Source organism: Gordionus sp. m RMFG-2023, chromosome 2, assembly GCF_954871325.1.
Source record: "Gordionus sp. m RMFG-2023 chromosome 2, tfGorSpeb1-WG-v2, whole genome shotgun sequence".
NCBI lineage: Eukaryota > Metazoa > Nematomorpha > Gordioida > Chordodea > Parachordodidae > Gordionus > Gordionus sp. m RMFG-2023.
In genome coordinates this window covers 20,079,459-20,099,673 of record NC_088776.1, presented here as the reverse complement: position 1 = coordinate 20,099,673, position 20,215 = coordinate 20,079,459, and the positions used below count along the sequence as shown (strand labels likewise).

Sequence of the window (20,215 nt, the reverse complement as noted above, 5' to 3'; positions counted from 1 at the left end):
GCAATATATGTTTTTCAAATTTTATCTGAGCTTTATCATTCATCATATCTATAATTATGAATTATACTTATTTATTGGCCTGATTTTATTAATAACGCTACGTTAAATGACATAACGCTTGAACAAAACGCGTTTAATATTTTTTAAATATTCAAGATCGGAACCAGAACTTTTTTTTGTCCAGTAAAATTCTGATCACATTTTTTTCTTCTTTTTTTAAATGTCATAAAAACGGTATGCCTATTCTTTATTTGCAATATAATACGTTTATAAAAATACTAATAATACCAAATGAATCTGTTTTATAAATGAGCATCATATAGAAATAATTAATATATCAATATTTATATATAAAGACTATTGATTGCAGCATAAATGAATTTTGTTGCCATACCCCTACATTCACATGTATACTTCGCCACTAATTCGTGCGAACTAATGCAGGGTCCTTTCGTTAGCGCGTTAATGCGGAAAATACAAAAATACAGTGTATTTTGTATAATTCGCAGCGAAATTGCGCTAACTATGAAGGAGAAGGGGGGAGGGTAAATTTAATTTATTAAATAAATTAATAAAATAAAGTAATATATTTGATTATATAAAATTATAAATTAAAATAACTAATTAGAGCGTTTCATATATTTGGTAAACGATAAAACATCTTCTTTATTATAATTATTCGATCTTTTTATAATTTTGATTGATTCTCCTATTAGTTTAAAGAAATAATTGAAATTTTGGGAGAATAATTTAAAATTATCAAAATTTATATTATGGCTGGTATATAGGTTATGTGCAGCAACGCATGATATGAGTAATTGTTTATTTTCTGTTTCGGAGCTCGTTTTATCCCCAAAACGAGTCTTTTTTATAAATTCTTTCATTCATATAACTCTTTTGCTTTTTTTATTCACGTATTCTTTTTCAAACATATTGAAAGATGACATTTAAAAAAATCATTATGTCTGAAAAAATATCTGGAATTTTAAGAAAGCTCTTAATTGTAACTTATTAATTATTTACCTCATTTTTATATTATTCTACAAAAAAAAAGTCTGTAAAGTAAACATTTATAACTTTTTTCTTACGCAAACAAACGCAAAGGTGATTGATGAAATACATATGCTAGGGAATTCTAGAGGCCCAGTTCTTGAAGCCTTAGTCTCTAGGACGAATTATATATCATCTCACACCCATATGCCCGTAAGAATCGTGGGGCTATCTACTGCATTAGCTAATCCCAATGACCTTGCGAATTGGTTGGGTAATAATTTTAAAACTCAAACATTATATTTATCATTTTTTTCCCTTTAAAAAAAAGATTTGTATACTAAAATTTATAATATAATTTTAAGCAATTAAGACCATTATTTGCTGATGAATAGAAAAGCGTGTTATATTAATTTTCAAATTTGGTTTGGGTGGTTTGGTTAATTAAAAATTTCCACAAGAAAAACTATCCAATTCCAAAGTTTAGGTCGCTCTGATCTGTTTTTCTAATTCTTTCTGTAAGTCTGTGTTGGTTCAATACTAAGGGCTGGTTTACCTGTTACAAGAATTTTCTGGTTAATATAAATGCCAAATTTTTTCAAATTATATTGATTAATGCCCAAATATTATATTTTAAAAAATACAACCAAAAAAAATAATCCTATATAGAAATCTAGTCTGGTGCTTATCTGCATCGTTAACCATAAGTAAACATATATCCTGATTAATTCTGGAACCGTTTATAATGATTTTTTTTACCATGTATTTATTCTTAAACATGCACCTTGTCTTAATTTCTCTCTAAATCTAAGTTTCTGAAGGAAGCATTAACAAAAAATAAATATAGTTTTATGATGTAAGTATTTATTATTTTTTTTGCATTATTGTAATTTTAGAAATGATAGAAATCATATATATTAAAAGGTATTGAAAAAGTTGGGCTTTTCAATTTTAGACCATCCGTTAGACCTGTACCATTGGAAGCTCATATCTCTGGATTTCCTGGCAAACACTATTGTCCCCGGATGGCTACTATGAATAAACCCACCTATCAAGCTATCAAGTATGTTCCTTCTTTTTTAAAAAAAGTGTAATTTAAATCACAAGTTTATATATATTTTATATGGCAATCAGGCAAAAATTTCCTCAGAGAAGAGAAAAAAAAATCCTCTTATCAAAATTTTTAAATTAAACTTAAGACAAATTTAAATAATAATCATGAATTTTTTTAAAATATAAATACTAAAACCGTTGTTAGATATTCATTTTACATTGTGTTCTATATCATACAAATTGCATTTATATTAATTGCTACAATATTTTTAATTCAATCAAAGTTTCAATGCTACTTCCAGTGGAATATAATGTTACAGCTATATCTGGAAACGGGTTTTATGAAAAATACTCAGTGGCATAGCCAGGAATTTTCTATAGAGTGGGGGGGGGATAATATATTTTTATTTTGAAATGTTTTTTTGAACAGAAAAATTTATTAGAACCAATCATATTTACAAAATGACAATTAGAACAAAAATAATAAAATATTGGAAAATACAAAATAATTAAGAGCGAATATTGTTAAAAAATATTACAGCTACATAACCCGGTATTTAAATCATAATAAAATATAGAATCAAACATTTATATGATGATTTAAAAAGTTAATAAAAATATCGTTCATAAATGGAAATCTATTCTTCATTGCGATTGCGCCAATTTTTCAATAATCTGTTTTTTAATTGAGGATTAATAAATCTATCTATATAAGTAAAGCTAGTCCATTCATTCGATTTTCAGATGTACTTCCGAGATACCAAAATATACAGTTATTTTAATTGATTTGGAAAAAATTAATATATTTTTTTAAATTATGCAATGCTTCCATGACGTTTCTTGAAATGCATTCCATTGTTAAAAAGATATTAATCAAAATTTTATCATATAAATATAATCTTTTTTTTGAAATAATTTTCAGAAACATTTTTTAAAATATATTTTATTAATCATTTTTTTAAAATTAAATATAACTTAGATATTAAATATCTATTAATATTATAAATCTATTTTTATTTAGGATCAGTGGGGAAAAAATATATTTATTAGCCTATTATAACTCAAATTTTATTTTTTAATTTTAAAATTTAATAAATTCATCTCCTAAAGAGGGCGTTAAATTCATAAATATGAAATTATCACATTAGGAAGCTCAAATGATTATTGGTTAGCTCTTTTTTTATATTTGGATATAGATACGTGTGGAAAACCTAAAAAAAAATTAAAAAAATTATAGGTTTCTTTGACGTTTAATTTATAAGTAACTTTAGAAATCATAAAATAAAGGCAAACTTATAAGGCATATATTGATGGCCTTATTGATTGAAATCTCTTAATTTTTATTTTCAATGCTTATATTTACGTATATAACATTATCACAAACAATGTTTATAAAACATGACTTGACCGATTGCCGACTAAACCTAGCGTTTACTATATTCGATTCACCAAAATTGCTAGTAATATCAATTAAAAAAATGTTAATTTTTGTTATATATCGCTATTACTTGTAAAAGATAATCCCCAACAATATTGTGATTTGCCGATAACCGACCCAATAACTAAATACTGCATTGCTGGCATTATCCATGGAAAAATTATTTTTGTTTTATATGCCTATATCTACTTCCAAAAAATAGTTTAAATTGTGATTTTAACGATTGCCGAACTCAACCGTAAATATTCGATTATACTTGAAAAATGTTCATTTTTGTTTTATGTCGCTATAATTACGTGTGAAACGTTTTCCCAAAAAATATTTTAAAAATACCGTGACAATAACCGACTTATAACCGGTTTAATGATTTAATTATGCATTGCTGACGTTATCCATGGAAAAATCATAATTTTTGATTTTTTTATATAGTTATTTTTTTGATATTTTGGACTTAGCCTTAAATATTTTTGATGATATATAATAAAGAAAAAATTAAAGATTTAGTAAACGGTCGATTTTAAGTTTGGTTATCGGTCAAATCACAATATTTTTTGGGATTATGTTTTACACGTAAATCGACATATAACGCAAATGTAAATTTTTCAATGGATATCATCAGCAATGCAGTATTAATCATCGGCCGGGTTTGAGTCGAAATCGGTCAAATCGTAATATTATAAAAAATATTTTTCGGGATGTTTTACACGTAAATATGAGCTTTGAAAACAAAAATGAAGAGTCGATAACGCCACCAATATGTCCCTTACAAGTTTGCGGTTCTTTTTCGATTCCAAACTTGTTTATAAATTAAATGTCAAGCTGATATTAAATAAAAATATATTTTAAAAAATCTCTGAAAATTATTTTTAGAAAAAGATTATATAATAAAATCTTGATTAATTATGATTAAAGGATTATTTATTAAATCAATCTTTTCATAGCAAGATTAAATTCTGATATTATTCAGATATGGTCTGCAGATACTCCACGAATTAAATCAGAAACCTGCCAGGCCAGGCCTTAAAAAATTTTTTTAGATACCCTGGCTGGGAAATTTTCTTTCAAAAAAATACCCACGCCGGGCCGTATTTTAAAATTGAATATTTTAAATCGCCATTATTAACTATAAAGATTAAGCATAAATGTAATATATTTTAAAAAAATTAGGGCTGGATAAAATTTAAAAAATAACCGGACATGGACGTGCAAATGGTACCTCTATGGGTCTCTGAATAAAATTATTGGAAATATTTAATTGGAATATCAAGATTAAATATATCCTGAAATGGATTTCTAGGTAATAGTATTTTTAAATTGAACCGAGCCATTTGATCAATCCAAATCGTTATTGATTTGAGTCAAAAATGTATACAAAAGTGGAATAAAAACGGTTATTCTATAGAAATCCTCGATTGTGTCTACATTAAAATTAGAACGATTGTGTGTATGTCGAGACTTGCGAATCTCAAAATCATATAATAATATTAGTGCGACTACAGAAAAATCTATTTGAAAAATATTGCATAAAATTGTTATGTAATTAAATAATTTGTTAATACATTCCAATAAGAAGAAAAAATCGGCTGTCCAATTGAGCCTAATAACGTATCAGCTTCAGGTGAAATATCTGGTTCAGGCCATACTGATATTTCTCCAAAGACTATCAAAATAGGCTCTTCTAGATCCAAAATTACTGTAACAGCTTGAAGGCGAAAGCTCCATGTCGAGCATGCTTTTTGCAGCTGTTTCTTTTTGTAGCACAAGAAGTCTAAAAATTGTATTCAGCACAAATTTTGTCTAATGATTACTAACCTCCTGAAGACCATATTTCTTCATTATTTATCTTTTTAGATTCTTCATTTTATTGAATATTTTTATTTGCAATGTGCATCAGATTGTCAAGATAAATAATCAGTTAGTATAATTACTGGATTGGGTTATATTTTTATATTAATTTTAGATGGTTCTTTGATAAAATTTTCTTATATCCAGCAATGTTTAAGGTTTAAAAAAAATATGAGATAATATGCTTTAAATTTTCGTGGAAAAAATATTAATGCACAAGGAATATAAAAATTATTTAACTTTTTACTAAAATTTAAAATAGTATATAACCTTTTTGAAATAAAATATTTTGCATTTCACAATCTCTGAAACCTTTTATATTTTTTTAGAAATTTTTGCAACTCCCTCCCCGTTGGCTACGCGCCTGAAAATCCTCATTCCAGTTTTTTTTTAAATATAATTCTATCAAATTCTGAACAAAATTTAGAATTAGAAAAATTTAAATTTATAAAATTAATTTTTTTATAAATAAATTTAAAAGTTGGTTTTTTAAATACAAACTATTAAATGAGTTGATTTTTTATATTTAAATTTGTATTGATATTTTATGTAACTTTAATTGGTATTATTTGAATATAACCTTATTTAATATGTTGATGAAAACTTACGATTATTTTAGCTTGTAACCTTGCTTTTGTTTAAAATATTTTTGTAATATATTTTGATACTTTTTATTTTTGTTTAATCAAATTTCTATTTAATATGAAAAATATATATATACCTTATTTTTGATAATAAATTTTTTAGTTTTTTTAGATTAATGTAAAAATATAATAAACTCAAATGTTAATATAGTGCAAAAAGTTAACAAAACAAAAGTAAGAAATTGCGTTTGTTGAGTTTATTATATTTTTACATTAATCTAAAAAAACTAAAAAACTATTATCAAAATAAAGTATATATATATATATATCTTTCATATTAAATACAAATTTGAATAAACAAAAATAAAAAGTATCAAAATATATTACAAAAATATTTTAAACAAAAGCAAGGTTACAAGCTAAAATAATCGTAAGTTTTCATCAACATATTAAATAAGGTTATTTTCAAATAATACCAATTAAAGTTACATAAAATATCAATACAAATTTAAATATAAAAAATCATTTCCATTATTTAACATTCTCCCTCTTCTGAGATGTGAGAGCTTGTTGTTTAAATGGTCTGTAATTTTAACTGTTATCGTAATAGCACCCATCATGCGTTATCGTTGGCTTGATTCAATCACGTTGGTTTGTTAGCATCGTTTTATAGTTGTGCTTTTGTTTGTTTATATCTATTTGAGTACGTTGGCTTGTCGTCGTGCTCCGTCGTTATCATTAGCAATTTTCAAATTGTTATTATTATCAATCAGATGTAAAATTATTATTATCAAGTAGGATATTGGAATATATGAATAATCGGAATGATAGAATTTGGAATAATTGAATAATTAGATATTGGAATAATAATTCAGCAAGATTATTATATCATATTTTAATGTTTAATTTATTTTTGCGTTTTAGTGTTAATTTTTATTTTATTTATTTATATTTTACTTTCATATCTTAAGTAACATAATCTTTTAAATAATTAGGTTTTGACTTAGTTCTTATTGGTGTTACATTTTCATTTTTATTTATGTCCACACTTCCCTCCTTTAAAGAATTCTTAGGTTGAGAGTCGTGGTATATAAATGTATTGTAGCATTTTCTTTTTCTTAACTGAAATGTCTCCTTGTAATGCCTTTATCTGTATTAACTTGGGACATGGTGTCACTTTCCTTCAATATGATTATCCCTTTGTCCCATGTATCATTTCCTTGTACTTTATACCACACAAAATCCCCTACTTTAAAAGTTCTATTAAATGGCAACGTTTTATCAACTCTAATTTCCTTTTCTTCTATCTTAATAAGTCCCATTTAGTTTTAATATCACGATTAAACATTCTTTTAGAAGGTGCAACTCCTGTTGTATCATTTGGTGGTTTTCTGTAGTTGAATAAGAATTTGTCAGTGAAGTATCTAAATCAATCTTAATATTTCTTTTCATATGTGCCTTAAACGTCCTCACCATACGTTCCTCCTGGCATTGGACTGCTGGTGGTACACGGATGTTATTATATGTTTTATGCCGTAATCATTGCAAAATTTGTCAAAATCTTTATTCGTGAAATTAGAGCATTATCTGTAACTATAGTATCAGGTATACCAAATAGCGAAATAGTTTTATAAATTTCTTTTAACGTAATTTCAGTTTTAATATTCTTAACAGGAACTATAATTGGAAATTTACTGTAGACGTCGACTATACCAATTCTTTTGAAAAATGCACCCGCATAATCTATTTTATTGGCCGAGACCCAAGGATTTTGTTTTTCCTAGGATTGTCGTGATAAATATTTCAATCGTTTTTAACTTTCATCTCTATGTCATTATTCATACCAGACCACCACTTAAAATCTTTAGCTAAGGATTTGATTTTACCTGCTCCCAAATGACCTTCATGTAATGTCTGCAGTACGTTTTTTTTAACTTGATGGAATAATTTAATAATGCTAAGTTCTAATTCCATTTACATATATTTTATTTTTTATAGGCTCAATATTCATTATGTCATTTATAACTTGAGATAATTCTAAATCTTTGTAAGTTTCATCACGTATTTTATTAAAATTAATAGGTGTATCGGCAAAGTCGTTTTCAATTTCATTTTCAATAACATCACTAGTTTCTTATGGTAATCTTGAAAGGTATCAGGAACAACATTGTATTTACCTGCTTTATACTTTATGTAGAAGTCGTAACCCCCCAGAGTTATATTCCATTTTTGTAACCTTAAGGACATGGCACTATTGTATTTTTAGGTAGACACGGCAAACATTTTACCATCAGAGAATTGTTTTCTTTGTTTTGAAATATTATTTTAAAATATGCTCTATAAATTGGCCATGGTAAAACAATAACTTGTTGTTGCTTCCTCTTCTTCATCGATATAGATCTAAATAAATATATAAACTTAAAAATTTAGTTACAAAATAAAATTTACCATTTCCATATTGTAATATTAAAATTTGTATGGTTTATTGATAAACTCGGACATAATATTTAAATTAATGAATATTTATATATTTTTTATATATAAGTTTTAATATTTTATGTATATATAATTCTTTATTATAGTATTAATAAATATTAATATATAATATATATATATATTTATTTATTTATTTCATAAGCTCATATGAAATAAAATAAATTTTACAGTCAAATATTTTTATATATAATAAAAAAGGGGTATATAAAATGTATCTTAAAAAGTATTTAAAAACAGATACAGATACCTCTAAAAAAATGTCTAGATACAGATACCTTTCTAAAAAATCTATCTAGATACAGATACAGATACTACATTTTTATATCTAGATACTTGTTTTAACATCTCTGTTATTTATTATGTTGATAAAAACTTACGATTATTTTAGCTTGTAACCTTGCTTTTGTTTAAAATATTTTTGTAATATATTTTGGTACTTTTTATTTTTGTTTAATCAAATTTGTATTTAATATGAAAGATATATATATAACATATTTTTGATAATAGATTTTTTAATTTTTTTAGATTAATGTAAAAATATAATAAACTCAAACGCAATTTCTTACTTTTCTTTTGTTAATTTTTTGCACCATAACACAAACTCAATAAAATAAAATGAGCAAGTTATAAAATACCTGTAATAATGAAAAATTTGCAATTAGTGTATTATATTTCCCATGAGGAATGTAATGATGATATAAGAAAGAGAAAATAATCAAAGTTTTTGTTTTATCTTTTTCCCCGCAAAAAACTATTATCTCTAAGGAAATAAATAATATTTTTTATTAATTCATTTATCGCTTATAATTGTGGGAGGGAGTGGAACAAGTATATTTATTATATCGTTGATACAAAATGTATATGTTTATTAAATTTTAAACAACTTGCATAGGAATTAAATGTGATTATGATTATTTGGGCCTATTTTTTTTTGTTTCAAAAAAGCATCAAATATTAAAATAGTTAACCGAACCCTCTTTTTAATTGCGGAGTTGTTCATAACGTAAAAGGTCAGTAGCTAGGATGGTCTGGGGATGGTGTGATCTCGTGGTTACATAGCACCCTCTCACTATGGAATAATTTTTAAATTCGGTTTACATAATCATTAATATATTTAAGACGATAGGTAATTTTATAAATTTTGGAGATATGAGCCTCTTTTTCTTAAAAAAAAACTTGAACAAAACGATGGGTGAGCCTTGCTCGGACCGATCCTATGGAACTATTTTCTTCAATCTTTTGAATCGAATCTTAATTTTAAATGCTTAATTCGGACAAGGACAAACTTTGGAAAATTAAGTTATTTGGTTATCTATTTTCTTTTAGCGCTTAATATTTTTATGCCTTCCTTGAAATATACTTTTTCAACATTCCTATATTTGTAAACAAAATAGGTTCTATGCAGGTTCTACATGTTAAAGTAATTCACGAAAGGGATTTAAATAAATGGGCAGATAAACAATATAATTTATATGTTAACAAATCATGGCCTAATCTTTAACTTTGGCGTAAATTAACACGTCAATTTTTTTCTAATAATTTCCGTTCAATACATCATAAATATTTCAAGATGATCTAGCCTGAAGGTTGTTCACCTCGCAGTTTATCATTTTTCTAAATAAGCTTTAAGTACCTTAAAATTGACATAGGTTAATGATAATGTTATAAATTCACAGAAAATAAATATATATTGCCATAAAATCTCATAAGCGCTTGTTAACCATTTCTTGCACTTCTTATTTCTGGGAGTAATTGTCATCGGAAGATTCGATTATTATGCACGTTGAAATTATTTAGTGAAAATTCCTTATTTGCAAATTGTTAGCCAATAAGATTTTTACCTAATTTCAGGCATCATAAACTTGAAACATTTTTCAGTGATATCTGTTGAATGGAAATTACTGGGAAAAATTGAACCTGAATAAATAAATTATTGTTTATTAACGTCAAAGTTTGGCGTTAATGCATGATTTGTTTAACTAAAAATTTTATCAATTCTAGTTAACGTCACTTGATTTAGGCACGCTCCAAGAAACGTTTTGCCTAAATAGAAAGTAAAATATTTTAGGTATACTCAAATTAAATTTAGGCACGTTTCCTGTGTACTCTCCCTGGTGACTCCATTGATGTATAAAAGATATTTGTTCATTTTTTTACCTTTTTTGTCCTTAAATTATCATAATTTATAATTAAAAAAATTACATTAGAACCTATTCGCCTACCAAACCTACTATAATATTCGTATCATCTCGTCGCCAGACTCGGCTCACTGCTGTCGACCTCGTAGCTTACTTAGCCTTAGAACCTAACCCCAAGCAATGGCTTAAAATGGCCGATATCGAAATGGAAAATATAGCTACAACTATCAAAGATAGGTATATTAACCTCCATTGTTTTTAGCGTTATGTTATACGATTTCTTTGATTTTTATTTCTTCCAATTAATAACTCGGATAAATTTCTCAATAATCGAAATCCGATTTTAAAAAAAAATTAGGTCCATTATGTCTTTTTCTCAAACCGGACCTTATGATAGGTCTAACGTAGGGTTATAAAAGCAACCATTATATTATAATCCAAGGATGGGTATTATTGTTAATTCCTTTTCTAAAAACTGTAATTTGTGATTTTTTAGAGTAATTATAATTACAATTCCTTTTATAGTTAAATTAAGGATTTATTAAAAGTCATAAAAAAAATAACCAGAAACTTTATTAAATAGCATATAATATAATTATAATAATATTTTATTCATTATTACAATTTTTGATGTTTGAAAAATATAAAGGTCACTCGTTCAATAAGACATTGCATATAAATTGTTATAAACATTTTATTTATACATTTGATGTTAAGAAATACAATCAAATTATATTTTAAAAAAATGGAACATCCTTAATAGATATTAATGGAATCAACACCCTAATCAACAAATGATATTGAATATATTTTTAACTAATATTTTTAAAAAACATATAACTTTTTTTAAAAATATCTATTTAAATAGTTCGTTATTAAAACGTGAATTCTGGTATAGATTGTTAAATATTTGCTGATTCAATAAAAAAAAATTAAATGATGAAATTGTTTTAAAACATAGAAGGAGATTTTTTCTAAAAGAGAAAAATTAGGAACAAAAAGTTAATATTTAAAATATACCTTCATATGTTTTAGTAAATTACTGGTGGTTTGATTAACAGGCGGCACTTATGGTTTTATCATTCTTATAAGTTATTTTTAAAAAAATTGGATGGATTTTCAATTTGGATTTATCTTCTACTCAATGTAAGATTGTATTTTGAGAGCAATTATCGGAGTTATCGTCAGAGTCCAAGGTAAAAATGAAAGATTTAGAATTACTAAATATGTTTCCACCATAAATATGAATAAAATATTGCATTGCAAATATTACTAGTTTTAAATATGAAATATATGGATGAATGATTGCAATTATTAAGCTTTTTTCATAAAAATTAATTAAATAAGAAAAGGAATTATAAATTATATACTAATTTCTGATTACTGTATTAAAAAATGTAATTAATTATAATTACTACCTTTTTTTAAAGTGAAATTAATTATAGTTAAATTATAAAAAAGGAATTGTAATGATGGAATTAATTACTGCCCAACCAGGTTATAAACTAATATTGAAATTATTTAATACTAGTGATGGAAAATCATATAACTCGCTAATTCGTAGGCGGCTTAGTCGAGTTTTAGCCCATTTTTTGGCCTCAAATTAGGTTTAAACTTTTTTCCTGTCTTCATCTAAAGGCTTGAATTTGAACTGATTTTTATTGCTTAGCTCGAGGTTTAAGTCCTTATGACACACATAGTTTGACATTTATTTATTTAAGATTGGCAAGAAAAAGTCTGCTTATAATTATAAAATTTTACATACAAATTTTAATTCGTTAGCGTTATAATTATTAATTATAAAATTAAAAAATGTACCTGTTATATTAATAATATTTTTAAACTCTAATATTATTTTGATGAAAATAGTTAAAAGATTAAACTTCTTTTGGGTCAAATAAATAAATGAAATATATTCAATAAGGTGCAAATTGTCATATTAACATATACCCATCATTTCATAACAATAATTTTTAACTAATTTTTGACTACAATAATTAAAAATAGATAATTGAACATGTTTTGGTAGATTTTCTGAGAAAATATAATATTTGCTATAATTCTCATTTTTAAACTATTTCAATTTTTTGGACGGAAATTAGTTCAAAATAGGTATTTTAGGTGAAAGATGATACTGATAAATGTCATAATCTACATTTTTATACCATTTCTTCTTTAAAGAATTTGTTAAAATATTACCAATAAAAAATTTTAAAAAATTTTAAAAAATTAACAATAACAATAACAATTTTTTTCATAATTTATATTTTAATGCCAACTAACGGATTTTTTTATATATTAAATCTATAAATTGTAAATTACTTTATTTTTGTTAACATTAAATTATAATTGGTTTAAATATAAAAAAATATTGTAAATCTAATAAGATATGACATTTTATTAAAAATATTATATATGTGACTATATAAAAAAAATCGGGAAAATATCCTTTATATAAATAAGCCCATATATGTGCATTTAATTTATTACTAATATACAAAATTCTAAAATGATAAATTCGGGTTTCTTGAATTGCGACTATGTATTGTAAGTAATGAATAAATATTTATATTATTGGATATTTATGAACCTTCACTTTTTGAAGGCTCAAATTTTTTTGATTACTATTTTCTAAAAGAGTAGTTGTCGCCTACAACGTTAAATAATTTTAGATAACATCCATCAGTTGTTTTTAACAGGGATATATGAACCCTTCTAAAAAAATGGGTTTGGGTTCAGTGGAAAATCTCTGAACCCGGTTCAGGGTTTAGAGACCAGAAAAATAATGATTTATTAAAATTAGTTAAAATAACAGAAATATCATTTTTTTTAAATTTATTTTATTGCCATATAATTTATCATCATAATTATTATTACATTAAAAAGTAACATTATATTTTTATTTTAAAAATTCTATTTAGGCGAAACATCATGATATCTTCTAAAATATCGTCATTAAGATTATTGTTGCGTAAACGGCTAATTTTAGCCGACTACAAAGCGGCTTAGCCGAGATTTTAGGTGAAAAAATCGGGTAAGCCTAATTAGACCTAGCCTAAAAATCGGCTAAAACTAAATAAGTCGAAAATTCTGCATCGGCTAATCGTCCATCAGCGTTACGTAAGATATGACTAGCATTAATTATTTTTATTTACTTTTAGTAAAATAATTTATTTTATTTATATTTAATGTTAAATTTTATTATTATCAACAAATAAACATATTTATATGATTTAATATTTTTTATTTAAATTATTATGAAATGAAAATATTTGAAAATAGATTTATTTATTTGATGTTTTTTTTAATTAAAAAAATGATATGCTGCTATATTGTAATGTAATATTATTTTTGTTACAATTTATTAGTGATTTTCACGCCCAAAATTAGCAAAAAATATTTTTTGAAGTTCAAAAAGATTTTTGAACATATTTTGATTTAATAAGAATTTTAAATCTTCTTTTGTAAATAAAACTTTTTTGAGGAATTTTTGTGAATTTTATTATATGCGCCAAAAAAAATCAAAAATCTTTAAAAATAACGATTATGATAATTGTCACTTATCGATGGTACATCTTCACTAAATTTTTAATTTAACATGTTAGCAATCTAGATATTTGCCCATTTACGTCAAAAAACTTTAAAAATAACGATTATGACAATTGTCACTTTTCCATGTTACCTTCATGGAATTTTAATTTAGCATGTTTATAATCTATATTTTTAGTCATTGCGTTAAAAATAATTCAAAAAACTTTAAAAATAACGAATATGACAATTGTCACTTTTCTATGTATGGTACATCTTCAAGAAATTTTAATTTAACATGTTTACAATCTATATTTTTGCCCATTTGCGTCAAAAATATTCAAAAAACTTTAAAAATAATGATTATGACAATTGTCACTTTTCCATGTTACTTCTTCGTGAAATTTTAATTTAACATGTTTATAATCTATATTTTTAGCCATTTGCATTAAAAATAATTCAAAAAACTTTAAAAATAACGATTATGACAATTGTCACTTTTTTATAGTCATCTTCTAGAAATTTTAATTTAACATGTTTACAATCTATATTTTTAAAAATTCAAAAATCTTTAAAAATAACAATTATGACAATTGTCACTTATATAGGGTACATCTTTGCAGAAGTTTTATTTAAACATGTTAACAATATTTATTTTAGCCTATTTAAGTCAAAGAAATTTAAAAATAATGATTATGATAATTGTCACTTTTCTATGGTACATCTTCATGAAATTTTAATTTAACATGTTAAAAATACATATTTTTCCCCATTAGAGTCAAAAAGATCTAATATGTTTAAAAATACCGATTATGATATGTTATTTTTCCAAGGAATAACTTCATTGAATTTAACATTTAACATCTTTACAATATAAATTATATTTTTATATGTCAAAAAATTTCAAAAATCTTAAGGAATATGACAATTGTCACATTAAAGTTTAGTATAAATATTGAAAAAAAATTATTTAAAAAAAACCACCAAAAAAAATTATAAAAATTTCACCTAATAAAATTCACAAAGAATTCCACAAAAAAGATTTATTTGCAAAAGAAGATTTAAAATTCTTATCAAATCAAAATATGTTCAAAAATCTTTTTGAACTTCAAAAAATATTTTTTGCTTAAAATTTTGGCTTGAAAATCACTAATAAATTGTAACAAAAATAATATTGCATTACAATAGCAGCATATCATTTTTATTATTAAAAAAACATCAAATAAATAAATCTATTTTCAAATTATTTTCATTTCATAATATAATAATTTAAATAAAAAATATTAAATCATATATATATTTATTTGTTGATAATAATAAAATTTAAAATTAAATATAAATATAAATAATAATTAATGATATCTTACGTAACGCTGACGGACGATTAGCCGATGCAGAATTTTAGATTAATTTAGTTTTCGCCTATTTTAGGCTAAGCCTAATTAGGTCTAGCCGATTTTTTGGCTAAGCCTAAAGAGTTTAGCCAGTTTTTAGGCTAAGCCTGATTAGGCTTAGGCGTAGTTTTTAGCCGATTACGCAACACAAATTAAGATTTCCACGTAGGTCCGACAATATAAATTTTAATGATGAGAGCGATCGTTCAACGCTGACCTAATTATTAATTAAGTTTAATATATTATATATAATGTTTATGGGACACCTAGAACAATTTTCGCCAACGTGTATAATTATGGATAAATTAAACTATTCTCTTCCCAGAAGTCTAAAATATTTGCATCCTTATTAATATTTTTAATGTGTGAAAAAATTTATAATAATGAGCTAATTGGAATGTTCACTTTGATGATGTGTTAATTTAATTTTTTTTCTTTTTCTAAGACAATTTTTCAAAATCATCATTATCATAATCAAGATCACTTGTAGCTGTAATGTTGATGCATTCAATAATTTAATGATTTATATTTTCCCCATAATTCCGTTAAATGAGCTCTAGCAATCTCTTCCTGATCAATGTTTAATAGGATTTGATATCTGAGGTCTAAATATAGTGATGCATAAAGAATATTATTATTTAAATAAATATCCTTTCTAAATCTCATATGCCCTAATATCTCATTGGAAATATTATTGTCTATTTTTTCCAATTCTAAATTTTTTTACAATTGCCATATAAATCGGAGAGGCACATTTGCTCCAATTGTGGCCTAAAGGTTGTCATCTTAAGTGATTTCAAAACGAAACTTATGTAGCTGTTGTGTCCCATTCTGTTTCCTCTAGAATAACTTCCGATGTTGTAACAAAGTTCATTCAAAAATCTTTCAATTTTAACAATCTATCCAGCTTATCGTAAACCGATGACTATCGTGTACAATCAATTATAGCCATAGGTTTTTTCAGTGATTCAAGATTCTAACGATCGTTGAAGTTCTTAAAAATTTTACCACTTGCCTTACTTGGTCAAACACGATTTCGCATAACTTGTCTTTAAAAAATCATTAATGGCTAACTGTAATGTGTGTGCTGCATATCTAATGTTATAAACATTTAGAGTTAAATTTTTAACATCTGGTCCAGATCTGCTATTTCTTCATTGATTATATCATCCTCATCCCAATTCTCCCCTTCCACAGATTCATTTAATAATCTTATAGACTTGATTAAATTTGCATTGTTATAATGTATAAGCTTGTTTAATGGAATGCCAAATTTATTTAGGGTCTCTAAAATCATTTTTTTAATATTATTTCCTGTAGCTATTTATTTCATTTCTTTCATCCAAAATTTCTTAATACAATAATATTGCTTCGAACATACTGAATATTTATTTGCTTCTATCTAATCGTTTAGCAGAACAATTTTTAAACAAACTAATTTATTTTTTGTTTCTCTTTTAATTTTTCTCACTATTTTTTTTAGACTCAAGTCCTTAATTTTATAACGATTAGTTGACACATCCAGGATTTTAGTAATAGGGTCAATAATTTTTTTAAACCCTGAGTCTTCAATTATTGAAAAAGAGCGGCCATTAACGGTCACCATCTCAACCAAAGCATTTGCCATATCTTCTGACATCAAAATATGAATAGATTTTTTTGGTACAATATCTTTTATATCAGATTTGGTAGTAATCAAGGTTTTAGTCGAAGTTTCTATGATTTTCGTTTTTTTAACCTAAATGCTCAGCGAATTGTTTCGAGTGATTCCTCTTAATTCTCTAAATTGCTATTTTGATTCCCTGCTAATACTACATCACATATTCTACATTCAGAATCTCCTTTATCATTAAATTTGAAATATTCGGCTAATAAATCCTTGATTTTCATCTACAAATTTAATTTTTTTAACAAATTATTTAAATTTAAATAAAACTATCTAAACTAAATTTGTATTAAAAAATAGATAACAGATTTTACCTTATTTCAATTATAATCCCCAAACAATCCTGCACAGCTCACTCTTGAATCCTGAGATTCAACTTTCCGTTCCGTCTATATTAGCAACTCCTGAAATTAATATATCTGATATTCGATCACCAATTCCTCGGCATTCCAAAATCCCAAGACCAGAGTCGTTTTTCAACCTATTATGCTCAATGCATTAATAGAATGTTGAAAAATTTCACTTTTAAGGATGAATGGTTCGCTTTTCTTTTATTTGGTCACAAATCTTTCCGAATTCCTGCTGTCTGGTAATTCATTTACTAGGAATATTAAAATCACATCTTCTAATATTAATTATGAACTCCGTGATATCATAACACACACCTGCAACAAAAAAAATAGGATGATTTAAAATTCAAGATGAAGCTAATCGACAATAAAATAAATAACCTGGACATAGGTGATCTTAGGGTATAAGCTCCTTAACACACTTGCTCCAATAGACACTGTATCTTACTAAAAACCCTTTCTATTAGATTTTGTTTATGATTATGTTTGTTATTTAAATGCTTCTTCAAGAGTTTATTGGCTTGATAAAATATTTAAGCATCCACAAACATCTGAAGTTATAACAATTAGTGAAATAAAAAAAGAAAAATAGTTACTATTTTAAGCAATTACAATATAATTCAAATTCAACTGATATTACAGGTAAATTTTTTATATAAATTATTAATAATAGAAAATAACATACAATAAACCAACCACATCATCTTAATTTGTCATGTTTGTTATTAATTTAAAGGTTAATTATTTTTATTTTTAGTCAAACACACAACATTACAAAGTAAAGTAGAATAAATTTTGCCAAAAATAAACACAAATGTACTCTTTTTCTTTGGTATTAAATGAAAAATAATTATCATAGCATAAGATGATGATTTTAAAAGTTATTAGAAATTATTTCATATTAGCTAAAAATTAACCGTAAAATATCAAAACTGTATATCTTTTAAAAACCATGCTAATTTTTTTTTAAACCCGGGCTTAAAAAATATATATATATACTTGAGACGAGTCGAAATTTTATTTTAAAATTAATAAGGTGAAAATATAAAACCCGGACGGGCAGAATTTTTTTTTAAAAAATAATCCAGGCCCGGCCTAAAATTAACTTAGGCCGAGCTATGCAATTGGTACCTCTGCAGATTTATAATATAAATAATTATATTATTTATATATTAATATGTTTTTACCATGAGATGTTTTTTTAAATTGAAAGAGCTAACCTTTGAGAATGATATTGTCAATTTATACATAATAAACATTTGGCCTTAGTATTTGCTTCCTTTTGGTTCATTTCTTTTAGAAGATAAAAATATTTCTTGTAGTATGGAAATGATTATTTCACCTTCAATATTTTTTTTATATGTTAATAACACGATATCGTCTTCCATGGTTTTTATGTTTTATAATTCCGAGAATATAAAAATATAAATAATAACTCGGCGTAACATTTATTAAAATTAAATAGTTTCATATATTTATAAATATATATTATTGTATTAAACAATACATTAAGATTATTTTTTAAACAATTTCTACATTAAAATTAGAGGAGCGACCCAGCTCTTCCTCCCTAGTTTTGTAAAATAGTGTTACTCAAGCAGTTTTTGAGAAAGATTAACTCAAGCCGACCTTAAAGCGGTTAAGTAGAGTTTGAAGTGATTAGGCTCACTGATCAAGGTTAATTTATCTTTTCGGCTTCTAGGTATAACCCGATATTTTTGGCTTAACCTAGGGGTGTGAGCAGCTTGAAATTATAGACTGGAGGCAAAAGTAACGGCGAAAACATGTTACATAGAAATCGGCTCAATTCGATTTAGCCAACCGATTTTCCTTCACTACTTAATACTATTTAAGTTAACCGTTGCTAGCTTTCAAACTTAAACATTATATTTAATATTATTCTCTTAAAAACAGATCTATATAATTCCTTATTTTTCAAATTTTGCAAGCCATTTAGCCCACTTCCTCTTATTCGGAATCGGTATGCATCACGCTGGTCTCCACGAGAAAGATAGAAAAATTGTAGAAGAACTTTTCGTTTCGCAAAAAATTCTGGTGTTAATAGCCACGAGCACCCTAGCCTGGGGAGTTAATTACCCAGCTCATTTGGTTGTGATAAAAGGAACGGAATATTTTGACGGCAAAACTCACAAATACGTCGATTTCCCTATAACCGGTTTTTTTATTGATAAAAACTCTTATCAGAAATGTACGAGGCTATAACAATATTAATTGGCCTATCACTGATTTAAACTATAGAAATTCAAATAGCAGAATTTTCGGGCCCAGCCCGGTAGGGCTTTGGTTCTCGCCTGGCCTGGCTAAATTTATACCCGGCCCTGTTCCAATTTTTTTATTAAGGCTGCCCTACCCGGTTTTTTAAAATCCAGGTCCCATCTATCCTTATCCGAAATATATGTTGTTGAACACCAAAATAAACAACTGTCTAAATATTTAGGAGTGGTTATAAATTAAAAACACTATACTTTATCGATTATCACTGTATCAAATATTAGAATTCATCAATAAGTCTAATATACTATAATATGTCCTATTTCTGTCAATGATGATTTGGCCCGGTTTTGAGTAAATTCAAATTAGTATAAAAATATGAGCAAAAAAAACCTAGTAATGTAGATTGTATTGTCATCCTTATTTAAATAGTGTTATATTTTTTTTATCACTTCCTACATCCCGGCCTTGCCCCAAATTAACTTTTTATGAGCTTGCCCT

The 20,215-nt window shown here is 25.5% G+C and overlaps 1 protein-coding gene across 2 annotated transcripts in view; it reads left to right on the top strand.

Moving 5' to 3' along the window:
- Positions 1 to 20,215, top strand: part of LOC135925057 (activating signal cointegrator 1 complex subunit 3-like) — a 46,868-nt gene that overhangs the window by 19,761 nt on the left and 6,892 nt on the right. For both annotated transcript variants that reach the window (XR_010571509.1, XM_065460211.1), the window contains exons 23-26: positions 1,105 to 1,264; positions 1,915 to 2,053; positions 10,614 to 10,781; positions 19,432 to 19,658. Coding sequence is in view for 1 of the 2 variants with exons in the window: in XM_065460211.1 (XP_065316283.1) it covers positions 1,105 to 1,264; positions 1,915 to 2,053; positions 10,614 to 10,781; positions 19,432 to 19,658 (694 nt within the window). In the remaining variant the exon portion in view is untranslated. The remainder of the gene's footprint in view (positions 1 to 1,104; positions 1,265 to 1,914; positions 2,054 to 10,613; positions 10,782 to 19,431; positions 19,659 to 20,215) is intronic.